Source organism: Daldinia caldariorum (genome assembly GCF_022478825.1).
Source record: "Daldinia caldariorum strain CBS 122874 unplaced genomic scaffold F4812scaffold_8, whole genome shotgun sequence".
NCBI classification, from domain to species: domain Eukaryota; kingdom Fungi; phylum Ascomycota; class Sordariomycetes; order Xylariales; family Hypoxylaceae; genus Daldinia; species Daldinia caldariorum.
The window spans coordinates 76,842-98,232 of record NW_025953044.1 but is presented as its reverse complement, the minus strand read 5'-3'; the positions used below and the strand labels follow the sequence as shown (position 1 = coordinate 98,232).

Here is a 21,391-nt window from a genome sequence, read left to right as displayed (position 1 = left end):
TTTCTTATGTCTGAGTGCTTGCTGTGTTTTACGTGAGATGAAGTAGTACCGTAATTCTCTACGGATCTGATTTTCCACATTTTATAAATGCCATTGTAGGAACGACGTAGTCGCCAATTCCCACCCTGCTCGGGTTGGCTATTTTAATTAAGCATTGAACTCATCGCGAAATATGTATTTGAGCTTCTATCAACGCGTCTACTCCTTTGTACCATGATATTCTCGTGCCCTTACCAATCCCATCCCATCGTGCATGGACCGGACTTATGAGAGTAACATCGAGGAAGCTCAGGGGGGAGTTAACGCGCGCATTGCGTACCGAATTCGGTCTTCTAACCACCTGCTTAACCTATCCGCCCGGGAAAAAACAAACAAACAGTGCGCATGATATCCACGCATGCATGTGCGTCTGTCTGTCCGTCTGTATGTATGTAAGGTATACAAGCTAACCCGTCCGCCAAAAGAAGACCCTCCCTTATCTAGCCTTCCGTACCCTTTAAACCGCCGTTTTCGGTCCGCCAACGCCGACTTTTTTCACTTCCTAAACCGCAGAATCCCTACCGCCTTCGGACAGGGCGTGGGGACGGCATCCTAGGCCTTACTGCCGAAGTCCTGGCTGAAGACTCGCTGCCAGGCGTCCAGCCACTTCTCCTGCTGGGCCGTGAGCAGCTTGCCGGGCATGCGGAACGAGCGCGTGAGCACGTCGTGCAGCCGCGTTCGCAGCGCCTTGATCGCGAGCATCGTCTTCCAGTCGGGTACGCTAAAGCGCGCCCTGTGGCCGTCGAGTACGATGACGCCTGCGTACATCTATTTTTGAGGGTTAGTTGTCGTTTCGTAGGAAATAGTAAAATTATTCAGGAATTATAGGAACTAGGGGTATATAAAGGTACTTACATCCATACGCACGTCACCGCATAACAAGGCGATGGCAAAATTCTCGACGGCCGTAGTTTCGTGGGCGTTGAGGAACCTGGTTTTGTTAGACTTGAAAACTTACACAAGGGAGGGGGAAAAGGGGGGAGCCAGGGGGGAAGGGTTACAAAGAAAAAAAAAAAAACATTAGTAAAATGAAAAATAAATAAATAAAATAGACTCACTGCTTGGACTGCATAATATGATAATAAGATAACCACCGCAGCTCCATATGTCCCTTGTTAACGCTCGACGGGTGCAGGCTGATGCTCTGATTATTTCCGACATTACGGAATCCCTTCCCTTCGCGCACCAAGAGCTTCGGGTAGAAGCTCCACGCGATTACCGACGCCGCGATGACGTCGTTATCGCTGTGGATATTAACTCTCTGGGGGAGGTCGTAAAATTGGCGCCTCCTGTTAGAATACCGAAGACGGTTTAGAGTGCGTCGCTCCTCGTCCGTCAGCTGTAAAAAGCCCGAGTCCGCGAGAGCGACGAGTAGCTGGCCCTTCAAATCCTCGATGTTGGACAGCGTTTGGGGCGATAAGAAGTTCTTTTTGCAATATTGGAAGTCGTTATTGGACGTCTGGCACACCTTCTTCCAACCCAAATATGCGTTGTATACGGTAAGTAAATCGGAATCGCCTCTCCTGAAAGCTTTACGGGCCTGATCTGCTTGGCTTCGCTGACCAAAAGGCGCGGTAAATGGTGATTTTGACGATAGTATAGCGGCTACGGTTATAGCCATATCGAGACACTTGAAAATCGTGCCTTGAAGTATAAGCTTACCAAGGAATACGTCGAGAGGCAGCCTCGCTAATTGGTGTCCTAACGGCGTTAATTCCTCGGTATTCGTTAGAGCTCGTACGTCGATAAGAGCATCTATAGCTCTTCGGATATTCTTCGCGGAAGGCGCATCAAGCGCTTCTCCAAGAGTCTCCTCGATACCACCGATCTTGCAGATTTTGACGCGTATAGCTAAGTCCTGTAGTGAGAGACGTAACATTTCTGGCGTCTGTTGATCGCTCATCAAGTGATCGTGACGGTATTTCGTAAAGAGATGGAAGCATAGACCTTCCTGAACACGTCCTGCTCGACCTCGCCGCTGCTTAGCATTCGCTCTCGATATGAAAGTATCGATAAGACGCGAAAGTTGTCTCCTCTCGTCGAATCTCATCTCGCGATGCTTTCCCGTATCGATAACGCAAGTCACATCAGGTATAGTGATACCCGTTTCCGCGATATTAGTTGCCAGCACGATTTTTCTAACGCCGTCCGGAGGAACAAGGAACGCTCGCTCCTGGTCCTCGGTCGCGATGGTGGAATGTAACGGGAATATCTCCCAACCCCTCTGGAAGAAAGGCTCGCCCAGCAAGGAGTCGTTTAGAGCTCTGATCTCTGCAATACCCGGGAGAAATACTAATATCGCCTTGCTAAAATCTACGTAAGATGGATCGACGGCTATGCGCCCGATTAGTTGCACGATGAGGTCAAAATCGATTTGATACTCGTCCATCTGGGATAACGTGTTCCGCGTCCTGGCAGAATATTGCCTTAATTCTTTAGCAGCGGCGGCTGTAGCAGAGTTTGAATCAGCAGTATCGATTTCTGCCGGATCGTCGTCTAAATCTGTCATCTTCTCGTGCTTTAACTGATCGGGTACGTAACCGGTAGCTTCGAGGGCGTCTTCCAGGTATTTCACCTGTACCGGAAACGTGCGACCGGGCACGTTTAACACAGGAGCGCGCCCTAAGTAGTTGGAGAACCTCTCCGCGTCGACCGTGGCGGACATGAGAACTACCTTTAAGTCTTTTCTACGAAGCAGCAGCTTCTTGAGTACGATAAGCAAGAAATCGGAATCGATAGAGCGCTCGTGAACTTCATCAAGGACTAGGTGAGTGATCTCGCGTAGCTCGTTGGAACCTTCAAGCATTCTCATCACTATACCGGTCGTGGCGTAAACTAATCTAGTTTCCTTTGACGTGTTCGCTTCTAGACGGATGGAGTAACCGACGAGAGATCTAGAAGTACCAAGATCGCCTCTGCCTTCGCCAAGCTCTTCACTTACACGGCGAGCAAGCGATATGGCGGATATTCGTCGAGGTTCCGTACAGTAAATCTTGCACGGCCGGCCTTGAGATAGTTGGTGTTCTAAGAGGAATGATGGTACCTGTGTACTCTTACCGCTAGAGATTCGTTAGCTATGAGTTTGTATGACCTTTTGTGCGACTTTTCATTTTCATCTCTCTTTTTTTCTTTTTTTCTTGTATAATATATGTAAAGGGGAGATAAAATAAAAATAAAAATAAACATACCATCCCGTCTCTCCGCAGATGATAACGACTTGTTCTCGCTCGATAGCGCTGAGAACCTGCTCTCTAAAATGCCACATCGGAAGTTGCATTCGGAATTGCTAGATACAGCATGTTAGATATAACTTACGCCAAAGAAATGCGATGCGACGGGAGGCACTAACCAGCATAGATTGGAATCTCGGCGTGCTAGATTTATCAGCCCAGATTCTCTTGTAATATTCCGGCTCGGCCGCGTTCGCGACTCGCTCCGCGTTGGAATCGTCGCCCGTTTCGTTCGTGCCTCGCTGCGAACCGCGGCCTCTGAAAGCGCCTTGGAGAAGAACGCCATCTTCCAGCTCTTGGTCATGCTTTTCACGAACTAATGCGCGGAGTTCCTTGATCGCCGCTCGGTCCGCAGCGTCGGTCCGGTTCTTCTTTTCTTCTGCGAGCTCCGACCATAGTTCTCTCCAGACAGAAGGTAACCTCATAAAGACTTTCTCTTCCTTGGTGAATCCAAAAATCACAAACAGCGCCAAAGTGGCAATATATGCTTCGGACTGCTTAGAATCCGGGGTCGCTACGGAGGCCATCTGGAAGAGGAATTGTTGAGGAGAGATGACACTCTCGATAGAGGGAATCTCGGGAACTGGTATAAGCTCTTGGGCTTTGGACCATTGGACAGAGATTAGATGACGATTGGAATATGCATTTTCAGATACGAGTTTATATATGATTTTTACGGAAGTGTCCCTGACGAAAACTTAGCGGAGAAAGTAGAGGCTTTATTTTTCCCCCCAAAAAAAGGAATTTTTTATTAAAAAAGGGGGGATAATAAATACCTTGATCGACAAGCTTCCTCTAAAACGCGCATCGGGCTGATGCCCGTCCACTTACCAAAGTCCCGAATCGTAATCTTAACTCCATCGGCTCCGGTGATTACGGTAGCCGTCTTTCCCGTTACAGCGTCGGTCTCTTGAACGGGTAGACTTGCGAAAAGATCGGATAGAGCTTGATCATCATCGGAGCCATCCTGCTGCAAGATCTCCGCTGCGACCCGTTGAGCTTCCTTGGTAACCTCGTCATCGTCCGACTGCGCGTCGGGAGCAGCAGCATCCTCTTCCGCTTTTTCCTTTGCTTCCTCTTCTGCTTGCGCCCGCGCCTCCGCCTCCGCCTTCTTTTTGGCGGCGAATTCTTTTTCCAACTCTATCTGATCTGCTCGCCATTTCTGCTCGGCCAAGAACTTATCAAAAAGTACGTCTTGCTCGATTTTTTCAATTTTTGCCAGCAGCTTGGCCTCTTCTAAATCGTCGCCTGACAGTTCCGCTGCAGATTGTATCGCGCTGTTCGATTTCTGATTCTTAGCCGGCTTCCTCTTTTTGTTATCTTGCTTCGGCCTCTGAAGATGGAATAATTTTGCCTTAGTTTCGAGATAAGCAGGGATGAGATCGTCAGGCTCGATATCTTCGTGGCAGACGATAGCAACTTTCTTCGAAGCTGTCGATTTCAGATTAAGCGCTCCATTTTTAGAATTGGAAGGCTTCTGTCCGTTGTTGACTTCTAAGAGGCGTGGAGTATTCGCTCCGGACGGTAAAGGGCTGTCGACAGGCGTATCTGCTTGGGACCTTGCGGGCCTACCCCTGTAATCGTAATCGTGAAGCTCATCTCTCGTGCATTCGCGAGCGAGCCAGTCTAGAGCTTCCTCCAAACCCCAAATGTTATCCTTACTCGTGCTACCTATAGTGGCGGCAATGTCGAGCACGTGTTGTAATACAGCTTTTACCTTGTCCTCGGGGAAGTTGGCGCCCGTCAAGGTCTGCTGCAGGGTCCACAACTTGATCACCAAATCTTCCTCTGAGGGTAGTTTGCCGCTGCTATTCGCACCTTCAGGGGCCAGCGAGGATGCGCCGAAGCGATTTTCAGCCTGGATCAAGTCTAAGATATGATCCATCAGCTCTTGAGGTAGCCATTTTCTCGTATTTAAAGGCTCTGCCTGCCCGCGAAGTAGCCGACGGTCGGTCTCGAGTCTAGACTTTTGGCGTTGGGCGTCCCTCTTTACTTTCTGGGCATGTTTCTCGACTAGAAGCTGCAGCTCGGATTCTTCTAGCTGCCTCTCGAACTCTTCCGGGCTTAAATCCTTTTTTTGGGAAGTATTGGGTGCGTTGTCAGAGTTGGAATTCGATGGTGGGGGGTTAGGATCGCGAGATGACGGCGTTGGAGGGGCATCAAGCTTTCCTCCCTCGTTAGCAGCAGCGGTTTGCGCCGGTTCTTTATCAATTTCAGCTCTCGGTTTCGGTTTTGAAGCGATCGAAGTGGTAGCAAAGCCCCGAGCCGGATTGGCTGCTGGTTTCGTCTTCTTTTTTTTAGGGGCCATTATTAACTAGTTAATAGAGTGAGAGAAGAAGGAAAAAGAAGCCGAATCTCGCCCGCGCGAAAGCACCAAAATTCGATAAAATAAAATAAAATAAAAAAGTTGTTTATTGGTAAACGAACTTTGACATTCAGGTGTAACCAGTCATCATAGTGGGTTCCAATGCTTGCGGGCGCTGTGGGGAAAGGCTTAGCAGGTGGGTGGAGGGGCGCCTTCTATAATTTGGTAAAGGTGCCTGCTGCTGTTAGGCCAGCAGGCTCAAGAATTCAAGGCTAGGTCTTGGCATTTCTCTTCAGAAATAGTACCATCTATAACACGAAAAGAACGATGAAAATAAATCGTAAAAAATAGGATGAAGCTATGGGTATATACAATATATTCTAGGAAGAATTTTGATATTTTTTATCTTACCTATTTTAATAATATTTGTTGTTTGAAAATTCTAAAAGCTCGACAATGTTAAGACCCGGCCATCGAGAGGAAATGCTAAGGCAGGTGCTCATTTTGTTTTTGCTCCCATTGAGTCATTCGCCGTAGGAAGGTAAGATAAGATAAGCTTACAGAGAATGACCCCACCAATATTTTCAACCCACATACATTAGGTAGTTGGCACATCGTCAAATATGAACTTGACGAAAGTCAATGTTACGATAAATTAGAGAGTTCTACAAACGGTTACTAATTATCGTGCTTCACCCCTCCCCGAATGATAGGGGCCACCACAAGGTGTAATTTCAACCTCCCTATCATGTCAATAGATCTCCCGTCGGTCCGTCAAAATGACTGAAGCGGCTGCGAATGGTGCCTCAAAAGCTGGCCTCGACTTTGCTTTAGTTAAACCTGCTCTCCTTTCCTCCTCTACCAAGGCCCGCATAGCCCAGTTGCGAACAATTGACGAGAAGCTAAGGGAGAAGAGTAAGTAGTATTAATTCTTATTTTTTATCTTTTTTTCTTGGACTGTCAAATGCTCTATTTCGTGTACTTATGCTAATGTAGATATTCGTATTGTAGCTATCGACCAGTCCTCGATACCGCCGTTGCTACAATTACTATTTGATACCCACCGTTTTTACGATGATAGACCGTCTAGGAGAGCCGTCGAATCTTGTATTACGTCCGTCTTCGCGACCATTAGCGATGCCGAAGCCCTGACGTTGTTTATTACTTCTTTGCGACAAGAGTCCCAAAAAGCAGGAATAGCTCCCAAGAATGCTTTCGTCTTGGTCGAGTGGTGTTCTATCCTATTGCAAGAACTCGCCGGAAAGCCTTTGTGGGACAATTTCGGGCTGGAAGTCATCTACGCTGACGCTGCTGCTCTCGAAAGATGCCTTCAGCCTACAACTAGACCGAGCGTTGCGCATTCTGCTTTGGTGGTAACTCGTCGTGGTTTACGTGCGGCCTTCTGGAGCGGTGGTTTTCGAGACAAAGTGATACAGGATGCTGTGAAAGCCCTTGCGGCCAAAGGAGCTCAGCCTACGGCAAGAAACGCTGTCTTCCTGGGTGTCATCGCTGGTGTGAGTTCTCGACACGCTCAAGCCAAGGATGTATTGGCTTCCGTAAAATCGGAATATTTCTCCTTTTTCACCAGAGAACTTATAGGATCTCGCACGCCCATCCCCGCTCATATCGCTACCGGTTTACGGGATTTCTTTTCCGATTTCGTCACTCTAGAAGACCTGGAAAAGGATATTATACCCCCCATCGAAAAAGGCCTCCTTCGTGCTCCTGAGGTGGTTTTGGATTTGGTAGCATCGTTGATTCGCGCTCTTCCTAAATCCCTGGATCTTTCGCAAGCTCTAAGCGGACGTCTTCTAAAACCCTTACTATCGAATGCCAAGTCTAGCAATGCTACGATTCGCGACGGCGTCTTAGCCGCATTTAAGGAGGCGGTATCTCGTAGTCACGATGAGAAACTTACGGATCAAGTTGCGGAGGAGATTCTAAATCCCCTGAAATCTGGAAAATTGGCTTCTGCAGACCATCGCGTTCTCCATTCGCAGATGTTGGACTACGTACCGTTATCTAACTCGATCGCCACCAAGATAGCTACTAGTCTTCCTCCGATCGCCACCAAGGAAGGAAACGAAGGGGCTTTGGGGGCGGAAATATCGGTTATCGGCAGAGCAGTCTCCTATTTATTAAATGACGGTACCGAATTACCGAAGCCCGCCGTTGACGCCTTTGCCAAAGGTCTTAGCGATAAAAAGATACCTTCTCGAAGACTATGGCTACTTCGAGCCGGTGAAATATTCGTACCTTTTAGCCAAGAAGCTCGATCTCTTCCAGGAAACGCTGCTAAGCTAGCCGAAGCTATCGCGGGGCCGCTTGCGGATACTTGGGCTGAAATTATCAAGAATCCCGCAGCGGCTGCTCAGAGCGGGTTGATCGTGGGTGCATACGTCTCTTCGGTTCTATCTTTGAAGGTTCTTTCTAAGATCGACGGTGCTGCTACTATTAAACCCACCCTCAAGAAGACATCCGTCTCAAAAGAATGTCTCGTGGCCGATCCTAAACCTTCGTTTCTCTTTAATCATCGCGTCTACGGTCGATTATCCACAGAAGACGATACTAGATGGTTTCTACGAGCGCTCACGGCTATATATGATGATATACCAAAAGCTCCGAAGAATGCACAGGTGATTTGGTTTCAAGCTCTCATTTATCTCGTATCCTCAACCGCCGTACCTCCTCAGGTTCGTAAAGAGACCACTGAGGCTATTTCGAAACTTTACGTTCGCGACCAGAGTTTCTTTGCCGAGGTCGCTATCGACGGCTTATGGCGATGGATCGAGTCTTCTCACACCGAAGATAAGGATAGCATAGCAGCGGCCGCTAAATTTGAAGATGCGCACTTGCATCTGGTTCTTAAGTCGATCTGCTTAAGCGAGGAAGAATTTAAGCAACTAGGCGCAGAAAAGTCCCAAGAAGAACTTGCTAAGCAGATGTGTTCGCTTCTAGTTATCGCCCGAAATGATTTGATTCCAAGAGCAAGCTGGATAGATCTTTGTTTGAGAGTCGGTCTTGATCCCGGAAGCTTAGCCCAGAAGTACGAAGAAGAATTAATACGGCAGGTGATAGAAAAGACGAGCTTTGATCAAAAGGTAAGTTCTAAGCAAGCGCCCAGTCAAAAGAATTGGGATATCTATGTGACTTAAACTAACAAACACCAGGCAAAATCCATCAAGCAAGCAGCTTGCAATGCTGCGGCAGACCTTGCGTTCGTGGCTCCCGATACTGTGACGCCAAAAATCGTCGAGCTCATCCAAGCGGACCTAAACACGGAAGAGCTAAAAGACGTAGGACCCGTCGAAGCGGCCATCTTCCGAACTCCAGAAGGCACCGCTTTTATCGACGTATTGGCGAAAAAGCAGACTCTTCCGGATAAGAATACCAGAGACTACGATACGCTGAAATGGGAAGAAGAGCTCAGAAGTCAATTAGCTCAGAAAAAGGGACAACAGAGAAAGCTTACCGCCGACGAACAGGCCAAGGTCAATGCCCAGCTGAAGAAAGAGTCAGAAATTCGACGAAAGGTCCAGCTTTTAGAATCGCGACTCATGCGAGGTTTTGGTATCATCAGCAGCCTCGTCAGCAGTCCACCGACGGAACCAAATTTATGGATCGGACCCTCGATCAGTGCTTTGTTAGCGGCCTTGGAAGCTGGTGCCGGTCTCATCACAGGCGATGCGGGCCCTACGGCTTACCTAGCATGTTCTGATCGCGTCACTCCACGATTAGGAGCTATTCGACCTTTTATCGGCGTCGCAACCTTGCGTGCTCTAGGAATCACTTCTCTACCGGAGAATATGACCGAGGAAGGCTTAGAAGAACTCGTCACGCGAGTCCTATACCGCATCCGCTTTGCCGGCGAGCAGCGTCCGTTTGACGCCATCTCCGTTATTTATATGTTGTCCTTGATATTTGTGATACTACGAACAGGAGGCGTCGGAAATGGTGCTGACGAGCGGGATGCTCAGCTTGTGTTGGCTATCGAATTCCTTGCGTTCCACACTCACGTCTGCGCCGACGAGACGATCCCCCGAGCCGATTTGATATCTACGCTGACCACCTCCATGCAGCAATATAACCAGCACTACAAAATCATCAAAGATTGCTTTTCCGACATGGTCCGATGCGTCGCTCCGAATATAAGCGTCGAAGAGATAGCCGTCCTCGCAAAAGGGGTCATCGTCCCGCAAGCTTCGGTCCGCGAAACCGTTCTCCAGTCAATCAGCGCCGAAGTTGATATGAGCGAGCTTGAGTTTTCGGAGGAGATATGGATCGCTTGTCATGATGATATTCCCGAAAACGTCGAACTAGGCCACGAAATTTGGGAGGAGAGCGGCTTCAAGCTTTCCCAAGACGTTCCTTTTAAGATGCTTCCGTATCTCGAGAGCAAAGACGCCCAGCTCAGGAGAGCCGCCGCGCGCTCACTCTCCGAAGCGTGTAAAGAGTACCCTTCAACCGTCGACGAAGTGCTGGCGAAGCTCCGATCTTCATACGTCGAGTTTGCTAAGCCCCGAGTCCCGCAGCTAGACGAGTATGGAATGCCTAAGAAAACCGATCTATCGGATCCTTGGGAGGCACGGGACGGGTTTGCGGCGGCATTTAGAGAACTCGCTTCTTACTTACAGAAACCGCAGATCGATGATTTCTTTAACTTTCTCATCGATGGCGGCCCGCTAGGAGATCAAAACGCTACCGTAAGGGGCGAGATGCTTGATGCGGCGCTAGCAGCTGTTGACCTCCATGGTAGAGCGCTCCTGGATAAGCTCATGAAGACGTTCGAACGTACGCTTGCCGCGCCGGACAAAGGTTCGGAGGCGGCTGATCGCGTGAACGAGGCTGTTATCGTTATGTACGGTGCTCTGGCTAGGCATCTGAAGCCCGGCGACCCAAAGATTCCAGTCGTTCTAGAGAGGCTGCTTGCTACCTTGAGCACGCCGTCCGAAGCTGTGCAATACGCTGTGGCGGAATGCTTGCCGCCTCTGGTACGGACGTGCGGCGATAAATCGTCCAAATATTTCGACCAGCTTCTCGATACGCTCTTGACATCTAAGAGATACGCAGAAAAGCGAGGTGCCGCGTACGGATTGGCCGGCTTGGTCCAGGGAAGAGGTATCTCCGTATTAAGAGATTATCGAATTCTTATCACGTTGAAGAGCGCAACCGAAAACCGAAAGGAGCCTCAGCAGCGCGAAGGCGCATTTCTAGCCTTTGAACTCTTCGCCATGCTTCTAGGCCGTATATTTGAGCCGTACGTTATTCAAATCGTGCCCCAACTTCTATCCGGCTTCGGTGATAGTAATGCGGACGTGAGAGACGCATGTTTAGCGGCGGCCAAGGCTTGTTTCGCGAAGCTCAGCTCCTACGGTGTGAAACAGATTTTACCGACTCTTCTCAACGGCCTCGATGACGATCAATGGCGTAGCAAACGCGGCGCTTGCGATCTTCTAGGTGCCATGGCTTACTTGGACCCGCAACAGCTCGCGCAGAGCCTTCCGGACATTATACCGCCGCTAACGGGCGTTCTAAACGACAGTCACAAAGAGGTACGAGCAGCGGCGAACAAGAGCTTGAAGCGCTTCGGAGAAGTCATCGAGAATCCCGAAGTGAAGAGCTTAGTCGATATCTTACTCAAGGCCCTGAGCGATCCTACCAAATACACCGACGACGCTCTAGACGCGCTCATCAAGGTGCAATTCGTTCACTACCTCGACGCGCCTTCGCTTGCCCTCGTTACGAGAATTCTCCAGCGCGGTTTAGGAGACAGGTCCAATACGAAACGCAAGGCTTCTCAAGTCATCGGAAGTTTGGCTCATCTTACCGAAAGGAAGGATTTGATCGCGCACCTTCCGGTCCTAGTTTCGGGGCTAAAAGTGGCGGCTGTCGATCCGGTTCCGACGACGCGAGCAACGGCATCCCGCGCTTTGGGCTCCTTGGTCGAGAAGCTCGGCGAGGACGCCCTACCGGATCTTATTCCCGGGCTTATGCAGACTCTCAAGTCGGATACCGGCGCGGGAGATCGTCTCGGTTCCGCTCAAGCCCTCAGCGAAGTCCTGGCGGGACTTGGCACCACGAGATTGGAGGAAACGCTTCCTACGATATTGCAAAATGTGGAGTCTTCCAAACCCGCAGTCAGGGAAGGTTTCATGTCTCTATTTATCTTCTTGCCCGTATGCTTCGGAAACAGCTTTGCCAATTATCTCGGCAAGATTATTCCCCCGATTCTCGCCGGTCTTGCGGACGATATCGAATCTATCCGCGAGACAGCCCTCCGAGCCGGTCGATTGTTGGTTAAAAACTTCGCCGCTAGAGCTGTCGACCTTTTACTGCCGGAGCTGGAGCGTGGCTTAGCAGATGACAGCTACAGGATCCGACTAAGCTCCGTCGAGCTTGTTGGTGACCTGCTCTTTAATCTCACCGGTATCAGCGGTAAAGCTGATGCGGAGGATGAAGAAGAGAGCGCGAAGGAGGCCGGCGCGTCCCTGCGCGAAGTCCTCGGAGAAGAGAAGCGTAACAGAATTCTCTCCGCCTTGTATATATGCCGCTGCGATACTTCAAGCGCCGTTCGCGCGGCTGCTGTAAGCGTGTGGAAGGCTTTAGTCGCTACTCCAAGGACTCTGAAGGAGCTTACGCCTACCCTCACGCAATTAATTATCCGCCGCCTTGGAAGTTCTAATATGGAACACAAGGTTATCGCAAGTAACGCCTTGGGAGAGTTAATTCGCAAGGCTGGCGACGGCGTACTGTCGAGCCTACTCCCGACTCTCGAAGAAGGCCTCCAAATTTCGACGGATACGAACGCTCGACAAGGAATCTGTCTCGCGCTCAAGGAGCTTATCGCATCCGCCTCGGATGAAGCACTAGAGGATCACGAAAAGACGCTAATATCCGTTGTGAGAACGGCGCTCATAGATTCTGACGAAGACGTTAGAGAAGCTGCCGCCGAAGCATTCGACTCGCTGCAGCAAATTATCGGCAAGCGAGCGGTCGACCAAGTACTCCCGTACCTTCTCAACCTTCTACGCTCCGAAGATGAGGCGGATAATGCTCTGTCCGCGCTCCTGACTCTCCTCACCGAGACCACGAGATCCAACATCATCTTACCAAACCTTATTCCGACGCTGCTCACTCCCCCTATTTCCACCTTCAACGCCAAGGCCCTCGCGTCTCTATCCCGCGTCGCAGGTACCGCTATGAATAGACGTCTGCCGAATATCATCAACTCCCTCATGGATAACATTGTGAATGCCAAGGACGAAGAGCTTCGTACAGAGCTAGAAGAGTCATTCGACACGGTCATACAATCGATAGACGAGTACGACGGACTCAACACGGTAATGAACGTATTGTTGCAGCTGGTCAAGAACGACGATCACCGCAAGCGCGCCGTCACTGCATCGAGACTTGCTAACTTCTTCGCCAACTCCGGCGTGGATTACTCGCGTTACAACCAAGATATCGTTCGTGCACTATTGATCTCGTTCGATGATGGAGATAAGGAAGTGGTTAAGGCGGCATGGACGGCCCTCAGCGAGTTTACCAAGAAACTCAAAAAGGAAGAGATGGAGGCCCTTGTTATATCCACAAGACAGACGTTATTACAAGTGGGCGTCGCCGGATCCAACCTTCCTGGTTTCGAGCTTCCGAAGGGCATCAACGCAATTCTTCCCATCTTCCTCCAAGGTCTCATGAACGGAACTGCGGAACAGCGAACCAGCGCCGCGCTCGCTATATCCGATATCGTCGATAGGACAAGCGAAGCTTCTCTTAAGCCGTTCGTTACGCAAATCACCGGTCCTCTTATCCGTGTGGTATCCGAGCGATCGACCGATGTTAAAGCGGCTATTCTCCTAACGCTCAACAATCTGCTCGAGAAGATGCCGACGGCGCTCAAGCCTTTCCTGCCTCAACTCCAGAGAACATTCGCAAGAGCGCTCGCGGATACCGGCAGCGAGTTACTACGGTCTCGTGCTGCCAAGGCGCTTGGTACATTGATCAAGTTTACGCCTCGAGTAGATCCGTTAATCGCGGAACTCGTCACCGGTTCCAAGACTTCGGATCTGGGCGTCAGAACTGCCATGTTAAAAGCGCTGTACGAAGTTGTTAGCAAAGCAGGTGCTAACATGGGAGAGAGCTCGAGGACGGCGGTACTAGGATTGATCGACATGGACACGGATACGAACGACTCGGCGATGGTAGTGACCAACGCCAAACTGCTCGGAGCGCTCATCAAGAACGTACCCCCCGAGATCGCGCACGGCTTGCTGAAGAACCGCGTGACCACGACTCACTTTACCAACGCTTCGGTTCTCGCGCTCAACGCTGTTTTCGTGGAATCTCCTCAGGCGCTGTTAGAGAGTCCGTTAGCGGAAGACTTGCCCGATCTGCTCTGCCAGGGAATGTCTAACAAGAACGTAAGTTGGCCCTTTTTCTTTTCTCCCTTTTTTCTTTCCCTTTTTCATTAAAATGAATAAATATATATAAATGAGGTATCATGGCCATTACTAACTTGTATGCAGCTATTCGTGGCGGATAACAGCATTCTAGCAACGGGCAAATACCTGTTAACGGACTCCCCAAAGTCATTCGAATCGATAAAGCCGATCTTCTCGACATTAGCCTCCATCATCAGCCCCGGAAACCCGTCGGATTCCCGTCGTCTTGCATTAGTAATAGTACGAACGGTTTCGAGAGCCAACCTGGATATAGTTCGTCCTCATCTCCCGCTATTAGCACCGCCCGTATTCGCGTCGGTGCGGGATCCGGTCATTCCTGTTAAGCTAGCGGCCGAGGCGGCGTTCATCGAGTTATTTAGCGTGGTGGACGAAGACACTAAGGTGTTCGAGAAGTACATTAGCGGCGCGGGTGCAGAACTCCCAGCAAACACTAAGCGAAGCATGCAAGATTATTTCAAGCGGGTGGCCGTCAGGCTAGGTAGCCAAGCGAGAGAAAGGAGAGAAGCGGAAGGTGGCCAAGGCGGATTAGGATTGAGCAACGACGAACAGGAAGACGAAAAGGAGATATGGAGTGTAGGCGCGGTGGAGATTGGAGGTGGCGTCTTCTCGCAAGATTAGCCTCGACTTGTGTGTATGTATGGTCAGTACGAAGGGCACGAGTAATGGATATAGGCATGTTAAGCATATGGAGGTTTGTTCATATGGGTAAAGTCGTATGAGGTAGAAAAAAATGGAGGAATTTTAGCACGATGGTATCTTCGTGTCGTTACTGCTTTGAAAAGATTGGTAAGTTTTGCGCATGGTGCGGCCCCTATTAACAGGAGCAGCGGCAAGAAATACCTAAGCTAAAGCTCTAAAGCTCTTACATTATCTTAAGTTTCTACTATGCGCATAGATGGTGCGATCATCTCCGAGGTAAATTTATACCACAGTGGAAGGTGACACGCGCGCAGGATAGGTTCTCTTTTGAATATAGCCATGTACCTCCCCCACCATATGAATTTACTAGCGTACACTTGTACCATTGGGCTAGCCACACGGAACCTTTCAAGATGCGCCTTACCAGCCATTGTGAATAGCTTCAACCAACAAGATTCTTACACCTCACTTCAATTCAATTTAATTTAATTGTTTCAATCCACTCCAATCAGTTCCACCATGGCAAAACCTGTATAGCTGCAGTAAGTTCAAGGTTAACTTAGGTAGGTAGGTATGACATCGCATGAATGTTGCGTGCATCATTAGAATAGATGGGTAATAAAAATCCCAAAAAATAAAGAGAAAAAAATAAATAAAGTAGGCCCGTTACTTGGGTTAGGTTAGGTACCTACCAAGTGCGATAGAGGTACCTAAGTACGTACGTCAGTGTGAAAGGCACTAATAATCGATAAGGTCATGTGATTCGGTTGCCCTCTCGCTTACACCAAATTTGGGTCCTTGCAGTCCACAAAATTTCCTTGGTGCGCTCTGATTCAGAAATTCTCGATTGTGCAAAGATCCGAGAGGGGCCTCTCAATTCAACTTCAACCCTTCCACACCTTACTAACCTCGCAGCAAAATTTCGACCATCACCGACGCCCGCATTCAAGATGTAAGTTGATTCGATTTGCTTGGTATCCCTCGTTCGATGGAGGAGCTGTCACTTTTATTTTCGAGATGGAATTCGATTTTTTTTGTTGGTTGTCGAAACCTGCGCGCGGCTTTCACGGAACAGCGAACAGCGGACAGCGGACAGCGTCATCGATTATGGCCGCTCACCAATTTATTATGATGACCAGCATCATCACACGCGAACAAACAAATTTATCATAGGCCACCAAACTAATTAATCTCGTTCGATAGGGTCAACCTACGCACTCAGAAGCGTCTCGCGGCGTCCGTCATCGGATGCGGAAAGCGAAAGGTCTGGCTTGATCCCAACGAGGTCAACGAAATCTCCAACGCCAACTCCCGCCAAACCATCCGAAAACTCGTCAGCGATGGCCTCATCATCCGCAAACCCGTCACCATGCACTCCCGATCTCGCGCCCGCGAGCTAAACCTCGCCCGACGAGACGGCCGACACCGAGGTTTCGGTAAGCGAAAGGGTACCGCCGACGCTCGCATGCCTCAACAAGTTCTATGGATGCGACGCCTACGAGTCCTCCGACGTCTCCTAGTCAAGTACCGTGCCAGCGGTAAGATCGACAAGCACCTCTACCACGAGCTTTACCACGCCAGCAAGGGTAACGCCTTCAAGCACAAGCGAGCGCTAGTTGAGCACGTACGTATAAAGCTTTGCCATCTATTTTTTTATGCTTGCTTGTTTGTTTGTTTGTTTAGGTACTCGTCTCTAACTTGTATAGATCCACCGTGCCAAGGCCGAGAAGGCCCGCGAGCGTGCGCTCCAGGAGGAGATGGACGCCAAGAGACAGAAGAACAAGGCTGCTCGCGAGCGTAAGTTGGAGAGACAGGCGGCGAAGCGAAACGCGTTGGCGGGTGAGGAGGAGGCGTCGTAAGCGGAAAACTTGGGGATGCGTTTCCATATGCAAGCGATCCGGCTACATAGTAGAGCTAGAGGTATCGTCATATGGACTACCGGAATCTGAGACGGCTGCATTCGGAGTAAATGGTTGGGTCTCTATTTCCTTTGCGCCCTTCGGTCGTAATGCTTCCACCGCCGGGGCTTTTGCATGTATGGCAATGAAAAACGGAATCAATGAATTTGACGCCTTAGGTAATTCGCATCGTGACTCTAGATTAATTGCACACCGTTGACTTTATAGTCCTACTGTCGATTTCAAATATCATTCCACTGTTTACACTATTGCAATCAGTGCAGCTACCCAGCATCATACCCATCCATCACACCACGCAACCTAAATAGAACCTAAATAGCTTCACCGTGCTATGACTAAAAGCCAACAAGTTAGCTCGATACACATGCACAGCTTCTCAAGGTCTGTACACGCCATATCACGGATGCATAGGCTATTTAACATAAATAAATAAATAAATAATTAATTGATTTGCTCCACTAGCAAATGTAAAAAAAATGTAAAAAACACATCTAGCACTAAACAGCTAAAATCTAAAAGCTAAAACTCAACAACAGAGATCAACCATATTGGATCAGATGTCTTCAAATTGTCCCGTTCAAGGTGGTGATGTGCCGCCCGAGACATATCAGCATGCTCCCGGCTGAGTTATCCGTGAGGATAAAACAGCGGAATCCGAATCTGTTATTGAAGCGGAGCTCCTCACGCCCAATTTAGTTGATAAAGAAGAAAAGGGGGGAAAAGAAAGGAAGAAAGAGAAAAATTTCGGAGTTCGAAATTCATAGCGGGAAGTTTCTAGGTCACGTGTGAGCTATTCCGTATGAGGGTTAAGGTGTATAATCTAGCTTATGTAGGTTATGTAGGTTATGCAAGGTAGGTATGTACCCGATTACTGATAAGAATCGAAATACAAACCCCGCCTTCGGAGTAGATAATGTCGCTATCTAATAGCGATTGTCTGCTGTTCAGTTTTATTCGGATAAGTGGAATGGATTTTATAGGTGCTTTAGGTACATAGCGGAATTCGGTTATGAAGCTTTTTAAATGGCGAGGTCACGATAGGGTAACTATTTCCTTATCGGCCCAGAACTTTTAAGTTAGAAGCAAAAGAAAGCAAAGAGTATCATCCTACTTTACCTAGGTAGTTACTAATTCATATTATTTTCTTTTATTCCCCATTATGACGGCATAGAACTCTTTTCTTAGACTTCAAAGCAATAACAAGTACCTACGTAAGTACCTACCTTACCTAGGTACGAAGTAGAAAGTTATAATTGTCTTTAAAAGTGCAAGGTTGCTTATTTTATTCCCCGTCAAACCCTCGTCAATTGGCGGCCAATTGATCATATCATGTCTCTACCTGCTTTTCGAGCTCGAGCCGCTTCGAGTGCTCTCCGTTCGCTATCGCTATCGAGATGGCCGACGCCGGTTACTCTTCAGCATGCGACGAGAAGAGGTAAAGCGTCTACTCCGATAGACATTCAACAAAGAGTACGAGCCTTCTTGTTTTCTATAATTATCAAACATCGAGAAGCGATGCTAATTGTCTTGGGCGTAGTTGCTTTCGGCTCACCTCCAAGATGCCGATCCCGCTGTATTCGACATCATTGAGAAGGTAGGCGATTATATCCCATAATCACATCACGGTGTCTACATACTTAGGGACTAATAGCTATAAATCGCGGTAACAGGAGAAAAACAGACAGAAGCACTTCGTCAACCTGATCCCCTCCGAAAACTTCACTTCGCAAGCCGTTCTCGACGCGCTAGGAAGCGTAATGCAAAGTACGAGATGCCACGACAATCCTTCCAACGAGTCGCAGCTAATCATTCAATTAAATTAATTAAATTATAGACAAGTATTCGGAAGGATATCCTGGGGCGAGGTATTACGCCGGTAACGAGTTCATCGATCAATCCGAGAGATTATGCCAGCAACGAGCATTAGAGACTTTTGGCTTGGATGAAAAGGAATGGGGTGTCAATGTCCAACGTGAGTCTATTTTATTATTATTTTTTATTTTACATATTTAACCCTACAATTACTCTCGAAGTAGGGGCATAACCAAAAGCACCACATTGACTAACTTATGGTGATTTGTTACAATAAATAGCACTTTCTGGCGCACCGGCAAACCTATATGTCTACTCGGCTTTGTTGGACACGCACGATCGACTGATGGGACTGGATCTTCCTCACGGCGGCCACCTCTCCCACGGTTACCAAACTCCTACAAAGAAGATCTCGGCCGTATCCAAGTATTTCGAAACTGTCCCCTACCGATTAAACGAAGAAACCGGCTTGATAGACTACGAGAAGCTCGACGAGCTAGCCCAAATCTACCGCCCCAAGATCATCGTCGCGGGAGCCAGCGCCTATGGCAGGTTTATCGATTACAAGGCCATAAAGGAGACGTGCGAGAAGGTAAACGCGTACTTGCTCGCCGATATCGCCCACATCTCCGGTATGGTCGCTGCCAAAGTTATACCTAGCCCTTTCAACTTTGCGGATATAGTAACAACTACGAGTCATAAGAGCTTGCGCGGTCCTCGAGGTGCCATAATATTCTACAGGAAAGGCGTGAGGAAGGTCAACCCGAAGACCAAGGAGGAGATAAAGTATAACCTCGAGAATCCCATAAACGCTTCGGTATTTCCCGGTCATCAGGGAGGTCCTCACAACCATACCATCACCGCGCTGTCCGTGGCTCTAAAGCAAGCGCAAACACCCGAGTTCCGAGCCTATCAGGAGCAGGTCCTAGCCAATGCACAGGCCCTCGCGAAACGCCTAGGCGATCCTAAATCTAGCGGCGGCTTGGGATATAAGCTCGTAAGCGGCGGCACGGATAATCATCTTGTCCTCGTAGACTTGAAGCCGCAGGGTGTCGATGGTGCGCGAGTAGAGCGAGTACTAGAGCTTGTAGGCGTGGCCAGCAACAAGAACACGGTTCCTGGTGACAAGTCAGCGATGATACCGGGCGGTTTGAGGATAGGTACGCCAGCCATGACGACGCGTGGTTTTGGCGAGGCCGATTTCGTCAGGGTGGCCGATATCATCGATCGCTCCGTAGCCATCGCATCTAGGGTAGATAAGGCGGCGCGCGCCGCGGCTGAAGAGAAGGGTGAGAAGTACAAGCTTAAATTCTTCTTCGACTACCTTGGTACCGGCGAGGAAGACTCCGAAATCGTACAGCTACGCGCAGAAGTATCAGACTGGGTAGGAACGTATCCTCTCCCGTGGGAAGAGAGGCCATGACGTCGAGGCGCATACTCAACGGTGCTGTAGCGGTATCAGCGTGACGAAGCGACGTACCCCTCCGGTATAAATGGTGGTATATTTAAGTGACGACGTGGTACCTTGTACTGTTTCCCTTTCTGCTGCTACCAAAAGCGACACAAGGGCACGGACGGTGGGTGGTTAGTGTACGTATGGGATGGCAGGAATGACAAGATGGGTAGGATCGGGGGGGGAGTTTTTTGGGTGGTTTCTACATTAAAAATTAAAAATCAATCAGAAAAGGGAGGGATCCCTTCGGGTTATGGCGATGGCTTCATTTGCATCATTTGGTTTCAACAACAGCATTTCAACATTGCAGATCTTTTTTTTTTTCATTTGCTCGGCAGTGTATCTATTCACCACTCAGCATGTCGGAAAGATCGGTAGACGGGGCAGATTATTATTTTTGTTATCTATTTAGGGGTATGCCCGTAAATTCGAACCAAAACAAACACCCCCCTCAAGTTTTGGAATTTGCTTGTGACAAGAGAGCGAGCGAGATGAGATCATCATGATCACCACCAGCGTATCACAAGCATATCCACCTGAGGCTTGATTCGACGGCGAGTGAAATTTCTTTTCATCGGCGTGGCTGATGGATGGATGGCTTTGTAGCACAAGAACACGGGATGGATGCAGTGTTGATTTGGTAAGGCAGCTCGGGGATGCAAGGCGTCGACGTAGTGACCCTTACATACATGGTGAGAAACGACCGACGAATGCATAGTTGAGTAGGTATACATATCCACGTCGACGTCTATATCTACCTAGGTACGTATCAAATATGCTCCGTAAAAAAATAAATAAAAATAAAATATTGAGGTTGGAAGTAATACCCTGACGAATGCTACGTTCTAGAAAAGCGATGGCCTGATTTCGGGATCCAATCCGATCGGTAATCTATTCAGACGTGGGTAAGGTAGGTACCTACCTACCTCTAATGGTTACTTGATAAAAGAGTTGAAATACTGTCAAAATCACCTGCCTCGTTGACTATACCGATCTAGTCCGTTCAATATAGTATCATAACGGATACAAAGGTAAAGAAGGAGCCTAGAATACGTATTCCCAACCGAAATACTATATAAAAAGTGCCCGGGTTACTGAGATAGGCTACTATGAAATTTACCAAAGTCCAACTGGGAATAGAGACATAAGGTCCTTGTAGCTTTAAGAACTACCGTATTCCCATAATCGCCGTTCCTTTTTTACTGATTCTACCGGTAAGCGCGGTCTTACCACCAACGCAATATATACCAATATATATAGTATGGGTTAATTGAAACAAACCATTTCGCATGAAGCTTCCCGGTTTTATTCATTAATGCTACCTTAGGTACCGTCTCATATTATGCCATAGCCACATTCTCAGGTCCGTCGTTTTTATTGTAGCAGCCGTTGTTACGTCTCCTCTCACCGCTGATACCGTGCTCTCGAGCCCGCTGGTTCCGACCACGTATCGATGAATCCGTCGGTCCATTAATATACTTGCATTCATACAGGCCTCATACATACATCCCTACGTACCTAGGTGCATACTT

At 48.7% G+C, this 21,391-nt stretch overlaps 4 protein-coding genes across 4 annotated transcripts; 3 read left to right on the top strand and 1 right to left on the bottom strand.

Annotated features, from left to right (window-relative positions):
- Positions 1-520: 520 nt before the first annotated feature.
- Positions 521-5,751, bottom strand: F4812DRAFT_376070 (P-loop containing nucleoside triphosphate hydrolase protein). Its single transcript, XM_047931988.1, has 6 exons — positions 4,046-5,751; positions 3,389-3,956; positions 3,228-3,325; positions 1,098-3,098; positions 895-970; positions 521-807 (listed from the first exon to the last, which is right to left on the bottom strand). Exons 1-6 carry the CDS (start codon positions 5,575-5,577, stop codon positions 592-594), a joined length of 4,491 nt encoding a protein of 1,496 aa, XP_047790087.1. The 5' UTR covers positions 5,578-5,751; the 3' UTR covers positions 521-591.
- A 435-nt stretch (positions 5,752-6,186) lies between these two features.
- Positions 6,187-14,745, top strand: F4812DRAFT_376049 (ARM repeat-containing protein). The gene is made up of 4 exons (XM_047931987.1): positions 6,187-6,489; positions 6,586-8,675; positions 8,745-13,994; positions 14,100-14,745. Exons 1-4 carry the CDS (start codon positions 6,354-6,356, stop codon positions 14,652-14,654), a joined length of 8,031 nt encoding a protein of 2,676 aa, XP_047790086.1. The 5' UTR covers positions 6,187-6,353; the 3' UTR covers positions 14,655-14,745.
- A 947-nt stretch (positions 14,746-15,692) lies between these two features.
- On the top strand, positions 15,693-16,534 carry F4812DRAFT_459059 (60S ribosomal protein L19; the record flags this gene model as incomplete). The annotated part of the gene is made up of 3 exons (XM_047937474.1): positions 15,693-15,772; positions 15,879-16,299; positions 16,382-16,534. The coding sequence occupies 3 exons, from the start codon at positions 15,693-15,695 to the stop codon at positions 16,532-16,534; spliced, it is 654 nt and encodes a 217-aa protein (XP_047790085.1).
- A 1,007-nt stretch (positions 16,535-17,541) lies between these two features.
- F4812DRAFT_375807 (serine hydroxymethyltransferase) lies at positions 17,542-19,927 on the top strand. The gene is made up of 5 exons (XM_047931986.1): positions 17,542-18,064; positions 18,132-18,188; positions 18,265-18,358; positions 18,429-18,566; positions 18,688-19,927. The coding sequence occupies exons 1-5, from the start codon at positions 17,924-17,926 to the stop codon at positions 19,827-19,829; spliced, it is 1,572 nt and encodes a 523-aa protein (XP_047790084.1). The 5' UTR covers positions 17,542-17,923; the 3' UTR covers positions 19,830-19,927.
- The last annotated feature ends 1,464 nt before the right edge of the window (positions 19,928-21,391 follow it).